Consider the following 18,117-nt stretch of genomic DNA (forward strand, 5'->3'; position numbering starts at 1 on the left):
GGGCTCACTCGTTCAGTTCAGGATGTTGTCCTTCCCCATTTACACTGGGAGTCCTGGGGGGACAGGGACGGGCTTTGCTCAGAGAAGGACACTGAGCGCGTCCGTAGGGTTAAACCGAAGGGACCTGTATGGAGCTAGCGGTAATGCGTGTATATCTGTGTCTGTGTGTTTTCTAATTTCTCGTCTCCTCGTCCCACCCACTCTCTGGTGTCTGTGAATAACGAACTGATTAAAACACTGAACAGAGGGGAAGAGAAGGAGATAATGAGAAAAAAGAAAAGATTATGTTCAGTCTAAACCCTCAGGGGTTGTGACTTCATCGGGAAGGGCTAGGGAAGGGCTTGTTTATAAACACATGTTTGAATAATTGCACTTGAAGACAGTGCGAATGCTTGCCAGGAGCAGGGTAGACACCACTGGGATGATAAAACCTGGGGCCCGCAGCTGGAGCCCAAGGGGTGGTGTCGAGCGGGGTCCGAGGCACAGTGCATGCGGTTTGAGGGGTCTGCGTGCGAGTCCACCCTAGCTCCCCAGGGCCTCCCGGCAACCCTGTGAGGCGGGGAGGCCTTCTTACTGCATTCATTTCGCACGCTTCGCCCAAATGAGGAAACTCAGCCGGGGACAGTTACCCTGACCCAAAGCTGAACAGCTCTAAGAGGTAAAACGGAGGTTTAAAAACAGGCGTTAGGCCCCCATCCTGTTAATTCACGGTTACACGAGACCACCAGCCACATGCACGGGGTGGGGGGCCTTCCCAGAGGTGAGCAAGCAAGAGCTCACCTCCGGGCAGGGCAAGGTGTGCTGGGGAGAGACAGCACCCAGCGTGGCCGGCCGGGGAGGGACCAGGGACTGAAACCGGAAGAGCCCCCAGTGTTCGGACTGCCTGTCACTACCAAACCCAATAAGCAGAGACAGGGATCGAATCTCTGTGGGCGCTTTACTCAGATGGCCGGCGATCTGAGAAGATGGCGGGTTGGCACCCTGTTGCTTTCCAGGACAAGGTTTTTGTAGCTGGGAATGAATGAGGTGTGGTGAGGGGTTTTGGAATTCAGGAAAAAGCTCACTGGGTTTAGAAGACATCTTCAGCACTCCCACCCTGGGCGGGGGTCATCTCACCCAGGAGCGCAGTGGCTCAGACACCATCCTGAGTTGCTGGCAGCCCTCCTGGGACACACAGGCCGGACTGCTTGCGGTCTCCTGTACTCGGGGGGGTCGTACCTTCAGCTCCTGGAACAAAACCTTTTAATTCATTGATCACTAAGCTTATTAGCTATTACTTGAATGAAAATTTTCCAACTCTTAGTCCCCTGTCAGATCTGGGTGTCGAGGATGACACCCTCCTCTATTCTGGATGGTCGACCTTCCTCAGCGGGTTGACGGAAGAGCCCACGGCCAGTGTATTTTGAAAATCTTCAGAGAGTGCCCGACACGTACAATAAACACAGACAGGGGTTCCTGGAGCAGCTGAGCAGATGATGGGGAGGGAGGCGGGGGAGGGCCGGGCGCATCTGGTGCACCTCACAGAGCTCGGCCGCAGCCCTGGGTCTAGGGCCCCGTGACTGCTGGCCGCGCCCCCCGCCCCGACTATGAAAGGTTACTCTGGAAGGTGTTGTTGGGTTCCGTCACGCAGCGTTAGAAAAGCCAGATGACCTCTGATATCTCACCTGCAAGGTAAAAACTGGACAGCACTGTCCAAACTGCACCACTGGAATAAACTCCACGCGAGCACCATTGCCCCCTAAAATAGACCGGGAAAGGCGTGAAAATTATGTTAAACATCACTCGTTTTGTGCTGTTAAAAAATTGAACAGTGCCTCGGATTTCTCTGCGAAAGGTTTGATGTCCTGCAGATTCCTTCCCATCGTGGTCCATCGAACCCTTCCTTCAAGTGGAGTGACCTCCGTTGCCGTCCCCTCCAGCGAGACGGTCCTGAGAGGCGAGTCCACAGCCGGCTGCCCTTGAGGCCCAGGGTGAGAGCTGGGGCGGTCCGGTCCCAGAAAGCGGTGTTGCTCCCAGTCGGTTCTCTGCACGGCCCACTCCTCCTGTTCACCGAGACCGGGAGGCTCCCGGTGAGGAAAACAAGGATGATGACCCGCCGACATAGAGAGTCGGGACAGAGAAAAGGAGACCTCGATGACAGCCCCGATGGGTCAGGCACCGCCCCAGTTTATTTACCCCGAGCTCCTGGAAGGGGCCGGGGGTCGTCATCTGCGACCTGTGTCCATCTCAGGCCACAGGGAGGATGGAAGCCATTCTAGAACAATCCTCAAACACAGTCTCCGTGGGCGACCTGGTGATTTCAGGAGCACTCGGTCTGCCACAGCCTTTGCATAGCAAATGCAGTTCTGAGTCTTGGGCTGCGTTTTCTTGTGGTGACGCTAAGTTAGGCTGAGACCCTCGCACGAAGATGCCGTGGAGGGAAATGATCTCACAGCCTTTAGTGGACTCTGTCCGAGCTCCGTTCCAGGGCGGCGCCGGCGTCCCCTGTGGGCCACGGGGAGGCCCGGCCCCTCCCGTGGCCTTCCGAGCGTGTGGCTTCTCTGGAAGGGCCTCCAAGGAAGTGGACGGTGCTCCTTCTGGTCCAGGACCTGCGGACGTCTGAGAGTGGGACACTGTCCCCCTCTCCGTCCGCGTCCTGAGCCCTGTGGCGTGGGAGGGAGCGTCCCGTTGGAGGAGCCCCGAACCCTGAGCCGGGTGCTCGCCCGCCGGGAGGGCCGCCCCCTTTCAGAAGTGGACAGACTCTTAACATTTAAATGACTTGGTGTTGACTGAAATCCCCACTTACCGGTGACAGTTACAGAGCAAGCACATCTTCCTTTTGTCACGAGAGGGGACGCCGCCGTCACGGGGGAGTGCCTGCGGGCAGCTCTCGTGACCTCCGTGGCCCCGCAGCAGGTGTTCGCTGAGTCTCTCCCGTGAGCCCAGCTCCTTTCCTGCACCTGTCTCTGCGTACAGGTGCATTTTTATTTTATTAATTTTTTTTAAGGTACAAAAACTGTCCGGCCTGTGGTTTCCAGTCAAATAATCCAGAGATAAACTAAGAAAAAGCTAAAATCCTCCCTGCCCCGCGTGACCCTCCAACACTGTCAGTCCGCCGTGGCTTCCTCCGCCCCCTTTTCTGTGCTCAGGGCACAGTCTTTACGGCGCACAGAGGGGTCTAAAACGAACGTGTCTGTCACGGGCGATTTTTATTGGACTGCGTTCCTCCTGCTGACAAGCAGGGGAAACACGCCCCACTGGGAGCTGATGTTCCGCGGCGCACTTGTTTGGGTTTTGTTTTGCCTTGGGGGGGGACAGCATTAGCCCCCTGCAGAAGACCCCAGAAGGGAGAGACCCCACCTCTGGCCAGGGCTGTTCCTGTCCTGTGGAGGACGCCCCTGGACGGGCTTGCGCTGTTTCGATGATGTCCACTCGCCTCTGACGTCAGCTTCCGTCCGTGTCCGAGTAGTGGGAGCTCGGTGTGCTCCTTTGTCTGAGACCATCCCAGCACCAGGGCGCCAGATCCAGACGCCTCCTCAGCACCCTTTTCACACGTCAGTGCCGGGCACCCTCGAGCCGAGTTTTTGTCCACGGGGAGTGATCTGCTGGACAGTGGTACTGGCTGTGCCCTGAGTGGGTGTGCAGAGTCCTGGGAGCAGTGGGACCCTAGAGGCGCAAAAAGAAAGGCTCAGAAAACCAGGGCGTGTTGTTACTTGCGTGAACCCAGCACAGGGTAGTGCACAGCACGGAAGGTGCCCGTCATTCACTTGAGGGTGATCCGTGGAAACGAGATTGATGGCTGTTGAAAGAAACAGGACTGCTGTGTGGGCAGCTCAAATAACAGGCATTGGAAACGTTTCTGGTGCCCCAGAGTTTCAGACAGTTCCCGAGACACGACCCGGAGTCCCTCCCATGCCAAAATCGCTAGGCTTTGCCAGCCCTGCCCTGGAAAACCGGGTACGCACTCGAACTTCCCCAAAGAGTTACCTGTAACCCCGGAGACCAGTCACTGCAGGGGCGTGTCCGGTGTCCACGGGCAAACACCGTTTCGGGGAACATCTAAGAGAGTGAGCCCGAGTGTCCCCGTGGACACGCGGGGCTGGGCAGACGGTGGAAGAATGGGCGTGCTGAGGTACTGGCCGGGGCAGGGTCCTGCAGTGGAGGGGCGCGAAGCGCCCCCCTGCCAGGAGAATGCACTTTCCTGCCCGACCGCACCTGCCACCAGGGTGGCCTCCCTCCCTGGCGCTCACCGGCACCTGGAGGCGGAGGCTTTGGCGCGTTCAGTGCCCCCCAACCCCCCCACCACCCGTCACTTGGGTACAATCTGAGTAGACTCTCAATTCACATTTCTGGAGCCACATGGTCAAAATAGCACTTTATATTCAGTGTGAAATTCTTCAAATGAAACCCAGCTGTCAGTGGGGAAGGTGGGGGGAGGGGAATATTGGGCGTGCAAGGGTCTGTAGTTTTCCAGAGCTCTCTTATGCTTTGTGCAGATACGGGAATATTTTAAACATCTGTGATGCAGCAAGAACGGATTTCTCAAATCTGAACTCTTAGAGTCTAACTTATAATGTTTCATAAAAATATAGAAACCACTAAGATAGTTAGGCGGGCCATTCCAAACCCAGGCCCGCAAACCCGGGCGTGTGCACAGTCACTCACGCACCGAGGGGACTCCAGTTAGTAAGTTTTGTCATTGGTGCCTTAAGTCAGCTCTTGGCTCAACAGCCTACAATTAGAGAGAGAAGCTAGTTCGGTTCCCTTCCGCCTGGGTCTCGGGTGGAGGACTTCCTCCGGGATGTGGTGCCTGATCGTGGGCTCCGTCGCCTGCTCTGCCCCCAGGCTGTGTGGGGCCTGTCCTGGCCCCTGGTGATGCACCGTGGTCACGCCAGACCCCGTTCCGGAACACAGCGCGTGTCATTCCCGACCCACGCCCTGCAGCCCTGGGGTCACACCAGGCAGCTTCGTGGTTCATCACGTTGGGAAGCCCCTTCTCAGCGGTTTTGGTGAGGCGAGTCTGGGGGCTGCAGTCGGGCGTTCCCGCCGAGGCAGATGTTGGGTTCCATCTGCCCCAGCGCCCCACCAGCCAGCCCCAGCCTCTGAGGAGGCAAAATCGAACTCTGATGATCCCGTTCGGTGCCTCAGGCAGATGCGGTGGTTGGCGACTGGTGCATTTTGCCCAATATGGCTTCACCTCGTAAAACATAGAGTTCACATCTCAACCGGCACTGCGTGACATCGGGGTATCTGCCCACCCAGAGACTTCAGTCGGCACAGCCAGTGAGTGTTCAGTGAAAAAATAAACTGAAAAGAATCGATTTCTTGGTGGCCGCATGTAGTAGGTAGGCCAGCTGTCGACCCAGCAGTTCACTCGTGCACCGCGGGCCTGAGCAGCCGACAGCTTCGTCCCTGACAGGTTTGGGGCTGTCACGCCCTCGTTCTCCCTCCTGCCCAGGACACAAGCGACTGGATTTCAGCCGTGTGGGTGGGACTCTTTGAACAGTCACGTTCGAGTGCCAGGGAAGAGGCTTTCGTAGATGGGCCTACAGTGTCCGACTCCTCGAAATAAAGTAAAATCATACCTGAGTGTCGTCCGCAACTTGGGAGGGGCCGAATCAGGGACAACCCCCTAAAAGTGGTCAGCACCCAAAGGGCAGTGCTCTTTCGAAAGAGCAGACTAGACACAACCGTGAGTCCGGGAGCGGGAGCGGCACGTTGGGGGAGGCCGGCCGGCCACCCCTGCGCCGTGAGTGGGTCGGGTGCGATGGGAAAGCCGGCTGCCCGTGCCTGCGAGCCGAGGCAGGCATCCCTCGGCCGCGGCCGTCAGTGCTCTCCGCTCTGCGGGATGAGCGGGTGCTTTGCTTGGACACAGATTAAAGGGGGAGGTGTCCTGCGGGTCCTTTACTGGAGAGGTTCTGTGTTCCGTGGTAGGTTGTTTTCTTTTCTGTTTGCAAAATGGTTTGCCGCAGCTGCCTGTGGGCATATGCGGAAGGGAGTTTAAACCAATTAGGCCTCCGCTCTGAAGCGGTTCCCAAAACCCCCGCTCCTGCGGGAAACCCTGGCCTGCTTGACTGGGAAGGGCAGTGACTGCCCTCGGTTTTCCGTTTGCTCCCTCCACACACATTTTCAGGTGGGATGGAGTCTGGCTGCCCCTTTCCTTATGGTGTCAGCTCTTTACGTTGGTTTGAAAGTAAGTAACCAAACGAATATCCTCCTCGTTTGGCACTGTCCTGGGGACATCAGAGAGAACGATGTTTTTCTCACGGTCTGTGCCCTCCAGGGACTGAGGGCTTAGGCACGTGAAAACCAAGAGTCATTCTCCAAATCGGTGGCAGCCCCGTGAATCTGGGTGAGAACGGGGTTCATCTCGGCGCTTCCTCCCTGCTGAGTCTCGATATCCTGACCCACTCATTTATAGAACACCCGCTTTCAGGAAAAAGTTATAGCTCATAGAACGGAGTTTATAATAGCCAAAAAGTAGAGACAGCTGGAACACCCATCGATGTGCGTGAGTGTGGGTGAGTGAGTGTGAGCTGGCCCTACGGTGCGGCGTGATTCCACAGTAAGAAGGAATGAGGTTCGGAAACGTGCCACAGCCTGGGGAACCTGGGGCGCGCTGAGCTCGGGGAGCAGAGCCAGGCGAGACTGCATTGGGGAGGCACCGCCTCTTCCAAGGGCACAAGAGTGCAGGCAGGCTGTCGTCGGTGTTGGAGCCGGAACTCAAGCCCCTGAATGTGCCGGTGTGACCGAAAGAATGCCGAAGCTTCTGACTGGGCCGGGGAGGGGGGACAACTCTGCACAACTGAGAATGTCTTGATTATTAGACAGTCCAGATGCTTGAAAAGAAAATTAAATTGACTGAATTTATAAACGGAGTTGTGAGGTGTTTAAAGTGAAGACAGCTTCAGGCCTGGGTTTGACAATTATTTTTCCGGAAGCAGCCAAACAGGAACTATTCTGTCCCCGAGGCCATTCTTCGGTTTGCAAACGGACCCCCACGGCACTCCGCCTGCGGACAGATCATCCCACTTTACCACGCGCATAAACAGAATGGCAAGATTTCTAGGTCAAATGCAGTTGCTTCGGGAGAAACTACATTCTTTGTAAATTTAAAACTTTTTGTAAATTCAATAAATTGTGTTTATCACTTTGTAAAAACCAGAAGTGACAATGGCTAGTACCCCTGCGCACTGAAAGCCACCCTCAAGGACAGATGGGTCACCCCGCGCCCCGGCCTCTCGTCACAGCCTTGAGCAACCCCCCCACGGAAGAGCCCAGGCGGACACGGGGAGGGAAGCCCAGGCTGTGCCGAGAGAGGCCCCTTCTGCGAGACGCCAGCCAGGCGTCTGCAGTCGTCGTGGAGCTGGCCAGGCGGCAGGGGCCAGCTTCTCTCCTCCCCGAACGCGTGAGCCAGAATGAAGAAGGGGGGGCCGCTGCCAGGCGCTCCCTGGGCCCTGCTCTGGCTGGGCCTGGCAGCTGCTTCTCGGGCAGGGGCCAGACAGTAAATATGCTAGGCTCTGAGGGACACGCCGTCTCCGTGGCCTCTCCTAACTCTGCCGCTGGGGCAGGAAAGCAGCCGCAGACCCATGAATAAGCAAAGCTGTGTCCCCATCTCACCAGCGTGCAGGGGATTTCTGGTGCCTGGGTGCTGGGAGGTGACTGGCCTCAGCCAGGGTGACGAGGGTCACTTCTGGGTTGCAAGGACTTTTCTGTACCCTGCAGGCTTCCCCAAGCGGTGACGGCAGGACATCAGGGGGACTTAAGAGCATTTCTGGGCTTCATTTGTCTGCCCGGAGGCGGGGATGCTGGCCGACTGGCCTGGTCCCCAAAACAGAATGCACCTACCCCATCCTCTACCTCCTCCAGTCATCGTCCCATGAGCAAGCTTTTGGGACGGAATTGGGGAGGGAGAAAACCAGGCGTGCCAGAAAAGCGAAAACTGGTGTGATTTGTTCTGGCCTTCTAGGTTCACAGGTTCAGCAAAAGTAGGGGTGCTTTTCAGAGCCACCGCCGGAGCACATGGGGGTGTTGTTGTTGGCGCCTCCAGGACACACCAAGTTCTGTGCAAGTTCCGGGTTTATGTGTGACCGTTGTTACAACACGCAGACCATGCCACGCATGTGGGACGCTACTGCCGGGCATGAGGGCTTCCCATCAGGACCAGGCCTGGTCACAGCCTGTGCGCCCTGTCGTTTGTCCGTTGTTCCAAGGTCAGACAGGCTACATTTCGCCTGAGAAAGGAGCCGTCTTGTCAGAGCTGCACTTCCGTGTTATCCCTGGTGTTCTTGAAAGCAATCACGCATTTTCTAAACGCGCCCCCACGGTGCCCCTGTGGTGCTGGTCGCCCGGAGTTGCCATTTCTGGCCCCTGCCAGTGCTCAGCGGCAGTACCTGCTCTGAGTGGTACTGCGGTTGGGACCGTGGCAAATCGGGTTTACCCGTCCTGTTTATTTCTGCCTTTAATGACACATTTAGTACCTTTCTAAGGATTTCAAAGTCCTGTGCCCGGACGGTGACGCGGGGACAGCTGGGGCTGCTCTGTGGACAAACCTTGCTTTGAACCAGCTGCCAAGAATGTGCTCTGAGGAACCCTGATGCCGCCCTGGCACTTGGTCTCCGGCCCCAGTCCCGGAGCCACGGTTCGGGTCACGGCCTCTCTGACTCAGGTGAAGGTCACCGAGCTCAGCCCGCTCTATGAGCTTCTGCGGCTGAGACAGGAGAGCCAGGGGCGGCTTTGCAAACAGGCACACAAGGCACAGACATTGGGAGGCGAGAGGTGCTGGCGAGTGTTTGACAGCCGACTCTGGGGAGAGGTCCTGGCCGCGTCGCTCACAGGCTTCCTAGCGTGAATTACCCAACGAGGTCATCCCTCTGGACGCTCCCACCGCCTGCCCCGCAGAGGGTTTGCAGGAAAACGAGGCCCGGCCTGGGTACACCCGACGTGGCTAATAACGGGACCAGGAAGGACAAGCAGCGAACATTCAAATCCAACGGGCTGCGCGGGATTTCAGAAAGGCCTGTTGTCACAGCTCAGACGCTGCTCACACGACCCCTGGAAACTCCGGCGCAGCAGGTCGGGAAGAATGGACAGTGCGGTTTCGGCTGTGAGGCCGACGACCCCGTTCAAGGCGAGGCACACAGGACAGGCTTTGTGTGGGCTGCAGAGGGCCCCAGGGCACAGCTGAAGGAGGTTGGCTAGTCACTGTGGCTTTGTCGTCCTACCTCTAGGGTGGACACGGGGCCATGACCCCACACCTGCCCTCTTTGGCTACGTGACCCCGGGTTCCCAGGTGGCCGAGTGATTCTCCAGCAGCCAACACGAAACGACCACCGTCCCCTTACCCCAGCAGCTTCCAGTTAACCGTGACACCAGGGCAGCTGGTCATCTGTTTCAGAGACTTGGGTTTATTTCTCTGAAGTCAAAAATTATACCTAGATAAGAAAGTAACTTTTAAAAACTATGTCCATCATAAAAAAAATAGATCCTTCTATGACAGGATCTCAAAAATAGCATCAGATGTCTGCATACAATTTATGTTGGTTCAACTTAAACACCTTTCTTTAAAATTATACCTCAGCCAATGGAAGGACTAAAAAAAAAAAAGCAACGTAAGGCAAGGTAAGTGAAGTGCGTCTGTAGTTGTTGCTGTGATGAGACGGGAGGCAGAGACAAGTCCAGGTAGCAGGCGAAGTCTAAAGTGGACTGGTACCCGGAGGGAAGTTCCCGCCAGGCAGTGAGGCCGCGTCGCGCCCTCTCCCCCGGCAGCACTCCTTGTCCTTGGAAACCTGGAATCTGGGTCAGGGGAGCCCTGTTCTGGGGGCGCACAGTCACTCGCCAGCCTTGAGTGTCGCCGCAGCACCGAACTTGATTTAAAATAGACGGCAGAGGGTGGAGGGGGCGGGTTGGACCCCCACCTGCTTGGGTGACCGGTCGGAGAGTCTCCGTCGCCCCGGCCACCCAGCCACCCAGCCACCCAGCCGTGCCGGTCAGCTTCAGGAGGCAGACTCCGGGACCTGGTGAGCACCCTGCAGTCGCAGCTCCGCCCCCTCTGGCGTTTGGTGTGGGGAGGGAGCAGCTCCTGGAACTACCTGTCTTCATCACCTTCCCAGCGAGGCTGCCTGATGGGCCGCGTGTCTGGTTGCCTGGAGACCAACTAATGGGCAGCAATAAACTTGACTGCCTCGTTGTGTGTCTGGCCCGAATTGCGAAATATCACAAATCACATTTCACGATTGTGTAAATCTAACCTTGTTTTCAAGTGCGCTGTTACCGTGCTGCCAGGACCAAGTCTGTGGGCTCTGAAAGGGCCGTTAGGAGGAAGCGGTGCTGGTGTTACTGTCACAGAGGCGGACTCTGTGCGTCTGCTGCTGTCCCACCCCCGGTGACAGCCCTCTCTCTCCTGGAGCCAGCACTACTCAGGTGCTGTCCCTGCAGGTTCCGGGCCGCCAATGCAGCAAGGGCACCACCACTGCCTCCCCGGATTGCACTCCGGGGAAGGGAGGTACAGGCAGCATGGTAGCCATGGGCTCCCCACCGCTCTGTCGTCTGCGTCCTCTGCGTCATCGGGCCTGAAGCCTCCCTTCATGGGAGAAGCAGGCGTTTCTGATGTTGAAGTGCTCGGAGCAGCCGGCCCCGACCCCCACTGCCCTCCCCGCTCACTCTTCTCTCCCAGTGCTGGGCGCAGCTCCCTGGCTGCTGCCTGGCAGGCCGGCTCCCTGGGGGTGGGCGCTGGTCCCCATGGCGGTCGTTTTCTGAGCCATTCCTGGTTCTCTTGCCAGGAAGCTGTGTTCAATGTCCAAAAAAAAAGGAAACTGAAAGAATGGAATCTACCTTTTCCAAGGGAGAGAACCCTCTAACTGTGACTTGTAAAAAATAAAAAAAAAAAAAAAACCTTTGACAAAAATTTTTCTGAAGCCATGTGTTCATTTTCTGACTGCAGACAACATTTTCATTATAATTCAGAACCGAAATGGATGAGGGCCCTTCAATTCTATTTTTTTAGTAAATGTAATATTTATTATGAATCTGCAGACATCCACAGGGCAATGACGTGTGCGGCACACTGGGGCTGTCACCTGCCAGCTTCTCTGTGGTCCCTGAATTCGCGTAAACATGTGTTGTTTATACCTTCTTACTCACACAGGAAATGCACACACATGTTAATGCCCCTTGGAGTGGTGCGTCCTCGCTGTTAACACTGGACTGGTGCTCGTGATGAGGAAGGCACAGTGAAGCCGCACTTGGGAGTGGCGGGAAGATGGGGACGCTTTTTTTGTCTGGGTCAAGCACTGACCGAGGTCATTTCCCTCGGTGCCTTGCATGTGATGGAATCTGTTGGCCAAGGGTGTTTCTGCACAGGCCTCTTCTGGCGTCGGTGCTGACTGTGTTTTGTGTTGCGAAAGCCTGGCAGGGCTGTATATACGGGGGCCCTGGTGTGATGTGTGTGTGTGTGTCGATTGGTGGACTTTGTGCTCTGCCCTTTGGGAGGAGACCGTCAGTACTTCTGAAAGCCGTGACCGTCTGAAACCGTCTGCAATCCTGGGCACTGTCAGCATCCCAGCTGACACCCCAGGCAAGGTGAGGGACTGGCTACTGGTCGAACAGCCACTTATTTTAGGTAGCGGACACTCCACCCCACAGACTAGTTACGAGGTCTTGATTTGTCCCTGCCTGAAAGTTTCGGACAAGGAGGGGGAAAGCTGGGAACACCATGTATGTGTGTATGTTCTTACAAGTTCACACGCACGTTCCACACACTTGGTTCCCTTCCTCTTTCCTGAAAGCCAGGTCTCAGAAACACGCAATGATCAAAGAAGAGGGGAAAAGACGAGTTAGATCTCATTTTTCATTCTGTGTGGGATCGGTCAAGTCGGTGGTCTTAGGTCATTGGTAGAGTTTGGGCACTGCCGTGGGTTGTTGGGCAGTGAGCAGCCAACGTGGCGAGAGCCGCCTCCCCACAGCCGCCCCGACCGGCGTGGGCCCGCGCCGGCGTTTGCCGCGTGCTGTGCCCTGTGCTGCCAAGTGTCCAGATGCAATGGGGACTCACAAGGGGCCCTTCTTCCCCAAAAGAAAATGCTCCTGGGGCTGCATGTAACCCGCATTCTAACTGCAGCTGTGAATGGGGTTCTAGAAAGTTCTGGGCATCTCCATTCAGATATGTTCTCCTTGAAACCCCCCCCTACTTCATCACTCTCAAAATGTTGGTGTGAGAAAAGTTCTGATATAATTAATAACAACATGTTTATCTTCTCTGTCCTCCTTAAGGTCAAAAAATACTTTGAACTTGAACCCCTGGCCCGTGGCAAACGCTGGATTCTGCAGCCCTGCTGTCTGGACAACGTGGAGGCCTTGAAAGACAGCTTCTGCCAGCTGATTCGCTTGTTAGAGGAGAAAGACCACGACGCCACAAGAATGTGAAGCCCGGCAGAGCAGACGGGGCCCCGGAGGCCTTGAACCTGCCTTGTTAGTGTCTCATTTTAACGTTATTTTGGTATCAAGACGTCATTATGGTGGCCTCGGTGTCTGTCTCCCCACCCCCGTAATCTCAGACTCTCCTCTCTGTCGGAGCCAGCGCTCCGCACGCCGTGGAGTCGCGTCAGCACACACACTACTGAGAGAACTCACTCTCCCTTCACCACTGACCCTCCGCGCACGGCTCTTCCCTCTGTCGTCTCGGCCCCTCCGGGCGCGGAGACGCATGGAGCTCGGGGCTCCCAGAAACCTGCTCCCCAGTGACGGACTTGGGGAGACCCAGAGCCCTGGCCCAGCCTCCCTTGGCTCAGGGCGGGGTGTTATGCGCCTGGGCCCCCCGAATATGTGCACCATATGCAAGATCTCTTGGGGTTTTTTATTTTATTTTTATCTCGTGTTTTTTCACTTTTTGTATACTGGCCTTACAGGTCATGGGAGAAAAACAAGCACCAGACCCTTCCATCACTCTCCTTACCAGAAAGGGACCCCGCCTTGCCGAAACTGACCGGGAGAGCCGAGGGACCCGCTGAGGGGCAGAGCCCTTGGCTGTGCTTGGGGAAGAGGGCGGGGAGGGCGGGGCCGGCGGGCCGACGCGGCATCGCTGATGACCATGTCATCGGGGCCGCAGATCCTTTATCAATGGAAAGACCATCCTGCATGAAGTCAGGTATCTTTTTCTAAAAGTCTTGTATCTAGTCAAAATAGGAAAAATAATTTTTACAAAAACAGATGAAATTTTTAATAACCGCCGAGTGAAGTCCGGCACAGGTGGCCGAGGTGGGTGCCAGCGTGGGTTTGGCCTTGGCCTCTGCGCTCCAGTCACGGAGGCCGTCGTGGCCCCGGGAGCCGGTCAGGGCCCCCGCCTCGCACTGCGGGGCCCGTCCGGGTTTCTCTGACAAACCTCTGTTTTCAGGGTTTCCACGTGCTCGGCTGCACCAAGTGAATAATTTTAGGGCCCAGATTTCATCTTGGGAACAAAATTTTTTTCATCTAATTTAAATAATAAAATTACATAGAAATAAATGTACAGTTTTACTGGAGTTTGGCTCCTTCGACCTTTTCTAAATCAAGAATAATCTATGGATATTGAGGTTTATGGCCGAAATACTCTTTGGGACATTTTTGTGGATTTTTGACCGCTTAAAATACTCAGTGGCCCGATGACAGCAAACTGCTCCCTTCACCTGAGCAATAAAAGCCTGTTTTCGATTTCTGGGTGGCCTGGCTGATTCCCAAACCCCACAGCCTCACCCCGTGCCACAGAGATGCCCGGTCACCCCCCAGGAGACGTGCCGTTTCACTCTCACTTTCTTGGTGTCATCTTGGGGGCGGATTTTAATGACCTTGTTACCTTTGAGACATCAACCCCTTGTGTAAGCCTTTTTTGTAATTGAGTGGATCAAGAAGATCCCCGGGCACTTTTGTCTGCAGCCTCCTTGACGGTTTTTACTCGGCGTGGTCGGGGAGCGGCAGGAAACTTTTCTTCCGAAGACCGGTTACAGGGCCCCTGCTTTGTTCTGTCCTGTGCGCTCCTCTCTGACAAATAAACGACTGCCAGGCGTCGCCGCCTCTGCGAGTTCATCAGTGTGGAGTGTCGTCTCTCCGAGACAGCGCGCGTTCTGCGGCTCGCTGCTCCCGAGCCATCTGTTAAACGACTTCCCGTGTCTGTGTGTGCGCGTGCGGCGACGGGCCTCTCCCCAGACCCGCGGCTGTCTGCGGCGCCTCAGCCGGCAGAGCGAAAACACGATCAATCAGTGCCCAACAGCAGCTGTTTCTGACAAGTTTCTGTCTGACGCCTAATGCTTTACAACTGTCGATAACGCTCCCTCTTGTCTAGCAGCACCCTGTCCTCGTAACCCTGGAATGTGCTGCGCCTGGGAAACCCACATGGGGGGAGGGGGCTGGCGGGGACTCGGGGCGGGTGGTGGCTGTGGGTGTCATGTCCCTCCCTGAGTGTGAGGTGCCACAGGTGTCTTAGTTCGCAAAGTCCAATAGGAAAAACAGTCTGTTACGTATTCCTCCACTTTGCTGCTTGTTACAGTTATGGAAGTTACCTGTTATTGGTACCTTTTTAGCTAAAACAGTTGCCTTTTTGTAATGGCAATTAATTTATATGACAAGACCTCGTATCTACTGCTATTCACAGTACTGGCCGTTGGTTAACTGCCCCGCTGCCCTGTCTGTCTCTGAAAAAGTCCTACATTTGTGTCTAGAGGTACACAGACTCGTGGGGACCAGTCCAGGCTGGAGAGCCGGTGCCGTCCACAGTCTACACCTGAGGTCCCCTGTCTCCCAGTGGAAATAAATGTTGAGTGGAGCTGCTGTTTTCAGGCTGAGTGCTTGTGGCTCCAGCATTCGGGAGTCTCAGATTTCTGTCACATGCGAGGTGCCTGCGTAAGTCTTCAAAACAGATGATGAGTTCGCCTTTCCTTTGAGGCCCCCGTGAAAACCTTAGAAGACCAAAAAAAAAGCAAGTGTCTTTTCCCCTCGGTTTGTCTCGGGCAGCCGTTCCCCTGCTTCATTAGAGCCGGCCCTCCGGAGTGAGCAGGTGAGGGGACGTCTGTGAAGCATGTCCTGCCGTCAGAGCGTCTGTTGTCACAGCAGTGCTCCGAGACAGCCTTTGGGACCACGCACTTTTCCTTCAGTGGTGACTGGTGCCCAATGAAAATAAGGCAATTATGTTTAAGGGACTTGAGAGAGAATACTATGTACATACCGGTCCACCCTTAAGGATGAGAATAGTCTCTAAAAGACAAAGAGTGAGACAGAACAATAAAAAGACGGATGGACAGACGAGGAGAGAGAAGGGACAGGCACATCAAAGAAGGTGGGAAATCCCAGCCCCAGCTCCGCGCGGTCCCGGAGCAGAGCAGCGCAGTCCCCGCTGACTGCTGACGGCAGCAGGGCGCAGCTCCCTTCTTCGGGGGTGGGGCCGCGTTCCTGCCTTTGTTTCCCAGGTGGGCAACAGCAGCCCCAGCTCCTAAGCACCTCAGACGTACCCCAGCCCATTGGACAGAACCGTGAGACCTTAAAGCCAGTGGGGTTTTCTTAATGTCCAGACAGAATATTCCAACTTGAGTGGACATCTAATGTTCATGCCTGGCTCACGGTCTTGGTAATTTTAGGGTGTGTTTGCATTAACCTCCTGACCGATGGGTGCAAACAGAAAGGAAGGGGAATGTGGAGAGGGCGGCAGTGGGAGTTGCCCTCCTGGGGTCCCTCATTTTCATTGAGTTTGGGAGGGAGGATCTGTCTTTGTTATGCAGAAACTCGAGGAGAATCGGACCCCCTGCCTCCTCTCTCCCCAAACCAGTCCCCAAGCTCTGAAGTTCAGGCTGGGAAACGCATTATCACATCTCGTTGGGAATTACTGGCTCCCAAGGGTTCACTGCTGAGTTGGCAAGATTAAGTGATCTGCATCTCAGACTCTGATACAAGAACTGACTGAGCCCACCCTGTGGCCCCTGCTCCTCCCCTCCCCCACACCCTACCTTTACTCCCCTCCCTTCCCCCTCCTCCCCCACACACTGACTTAAGAACTTGAAGAGGATCCCTTCTGAGACCCAGAGCCAAAGATGGGGTATCCGTCCCCTTCCCCTTTCCCATCCTCTTTGAGTTAAAACCTAAATGAAAAGCTTTCCTCCCACCTACTGCTCCATCAGAGCTGGAAACTCTGACTTTCTGTCCTGGGGAGTCACCTGCTTGTGACAAACTCTTCATCAAGTCACTCTCTGGGAAACCAGTGCGGAGGATGTGAGAGGCACCAGGAAGAGTCTCTCCAACACACGGCTGTCCTGTCCCTTTCTTCGCAAGCGGGAGTAAAAAGCGTGTGATTTTTCTCAGATTTCCTCTGCATTCTCACCTTGCTCATCTCCCTGCTCCATGAGGATGCGAAAGGTCAGCTGCCATGTCCTCGGGCTTAGCCTGTGCCCCACCCCCGTCCCTGTGCCCCGAGTTCTCGCTGGTGCTTCCAGGGGACCCTGTGCGTGGACAGTCACTTCTGCGAGGGCTCTGTGGTTCGCAGCCACCTCACGTCAGTATACACCTTGCGAGGTCGCCCACGCCCTGTCTGGAGCAGATAGAAGGGGACTGGTGGGTTCCGTGCCTCCCCTGGCTCAGCCTGGCTCACGGGCTGACCTGGGCGCTGCCTTCAAATTGGGCCTTGGAAAGTGGTCTGCGAACCAGCAAAGCACACGAATCCCTTTCCCCCCTTTTCTTTCTTATGCAGAAGCCTCTCCCTGTTCTTCGGATGCTCTCAGCACAGTCTACACGGCTGAGCTCCGCCCGGTCAGCAGCAGCAGCACGGCCACCCTGGCAGTCAGCTGGCAGTGTTGTCCCCAGAAGGCAAAGCCTGGCTCCTGCCTATGGGGACAAGGTGCACACACATGCCGACAGACAAAAATAAGCCTCCAGGGGGTCCAGCTCCCTGGCCTCTTCTCCCTGTGTCCTCACAGGAAGTGGGGAGGCTGGGGAGCTGGTGGTTCACAGGGCCTGAGACCGCGCAGGTCACAGGCAGCCCTGCCGGTGGCAGGAGCTCCAGCCCAGGACGCCACAGCCTGGGCTGAGGGGCGACTCACTGGGGCAGAATGGCCGGAGCTGACCCCGGAGCAGACAGCTGCAGGTGGCCACTCTGTGCACGGTGGGGCGATGTCCGTCCACGTCTGGATGGGCTCACAGAAGCCACACACGGTGGGGACGGGCAGGGCGCCGCCACTCCCCAGAGTCACAGGAAGGGCGGTTTCCGGACAGAGAAGGGGGACCACCGTTCTCACCTGAGAGGCTCCTGTGGAAAAGCACGATTTCCGGCCCCTTTGTGTTTAATGCATGTAAAGGTCAGTCCTAAAAAGCCTGTCAAGGGTTCCCTGAAGGCCAGACTGGTGCGGTGTGCTCTTAAATCATTAGACATACAAGTAGCAGAGTAAATTAAAAACGAGAAGTTTCGGTCAGAACGTAAACTGCTCGGCGAAAGGCAGACACGGGAACGCAAACAGTGGGTCTGGCCGTCACCCCGGCGCTCAGCAGCACTCGGCCAGGGCTCTGGACCCTGTCCACCTGTTTTACAGCTTCCCAGACGTGGGGCGGGTCTGTCCACACGTGTGTGAGGCAGCCTTGAAGGGGGTTTCAAATGGCGCCCGGTCAGGACTCCATCCACCGTTGTCCCCTTCAAGGTTCGATCCGACCGCTGGCACTTTCGGCTCCGATTCCTTCCTTCCTTCATCGGGTTTTGCTGGACACCGACCAGCTGCCAGCCATTGTGTCGGACACTCAGGACCCGGCACTGAAGGGCTCGGATGTCATTCCTCCCTCGGTGGGACTTTGAGTCCCTCCGACGTTGGTGAAGCTGGGTTATTTCTATGACCCTAGGGGTTTTTTTTATTTGGGGGACATTTTGTTATAATAAAGCTGTCATTCATGTCTCCATAGATTTTTAAATATTTTCTCTTAGTCCTAATTCTGGATCTAATTTAACCGTTTAAGATTTAAAATCGTCTTTGAAAGCTGTTTAGCTTCTTTGGAGAGCATCAATGAAACTAGAAAGCCTTTGCCTCTCTCTAGCACTTTTCTGCACAGACCCCTGTAAAGCCAGCGCCTTTATCTTGCTCCATAATCGCTATGACAACGAAGCGTGTGTCCAGCACACGGAAGTGCTCTCCATGCAAAGCC

At 55.7% G+C, this 18,117-nt stretch overlaps 1 protein-coding gene across 2 annotated transcripts in view; it reads left to right on the plus strand.

Annotated features, from left to right (window-relative positions):
- ARL15 (ADP ribosylation factor like GTPase 15) overlaps window positions 1-14,032 on the plus strand; it is a 303,049-nt gene extending 289,017 nt beyond the window's left edge. For both annotated transcript variants that reach the window (XM_037145122.2, XM_037145124.2), the window contains exon 5: window positions 12,247-14,032. In XM_037145122.2, the coding sequence (XP_037001017.1) occupies window positions 12,247-12,399 (153 nt within the window). In that variant the 3' untranslated portion in view covers window positions 12,400-14,032. The remainder of the gene's footprint in view (window positions 1-12,246) is intronic.
- Window positions 14,033-18,117: the final 4,085 nt, after the last annotated feature.

This window comes from Artibeus jamaicensis, unplaced genomic scaffold, assembly GCF_021234435.1.
Source record: "Artibeus jamaicensis isolate MK-2021 breed Jamaican fruit bat unplaced genomic scaffold, CSHL_Jam_final scaffold_369, whole genome shotgun sequence".
Classification (NCBI taxonomy): domain Eukaryota; kingdom Metazoa; phylum Chordata; class Mammalia; order Chiroptera; family Phyllostomidae; genus Artibeus; species Artibeus jamaicensis.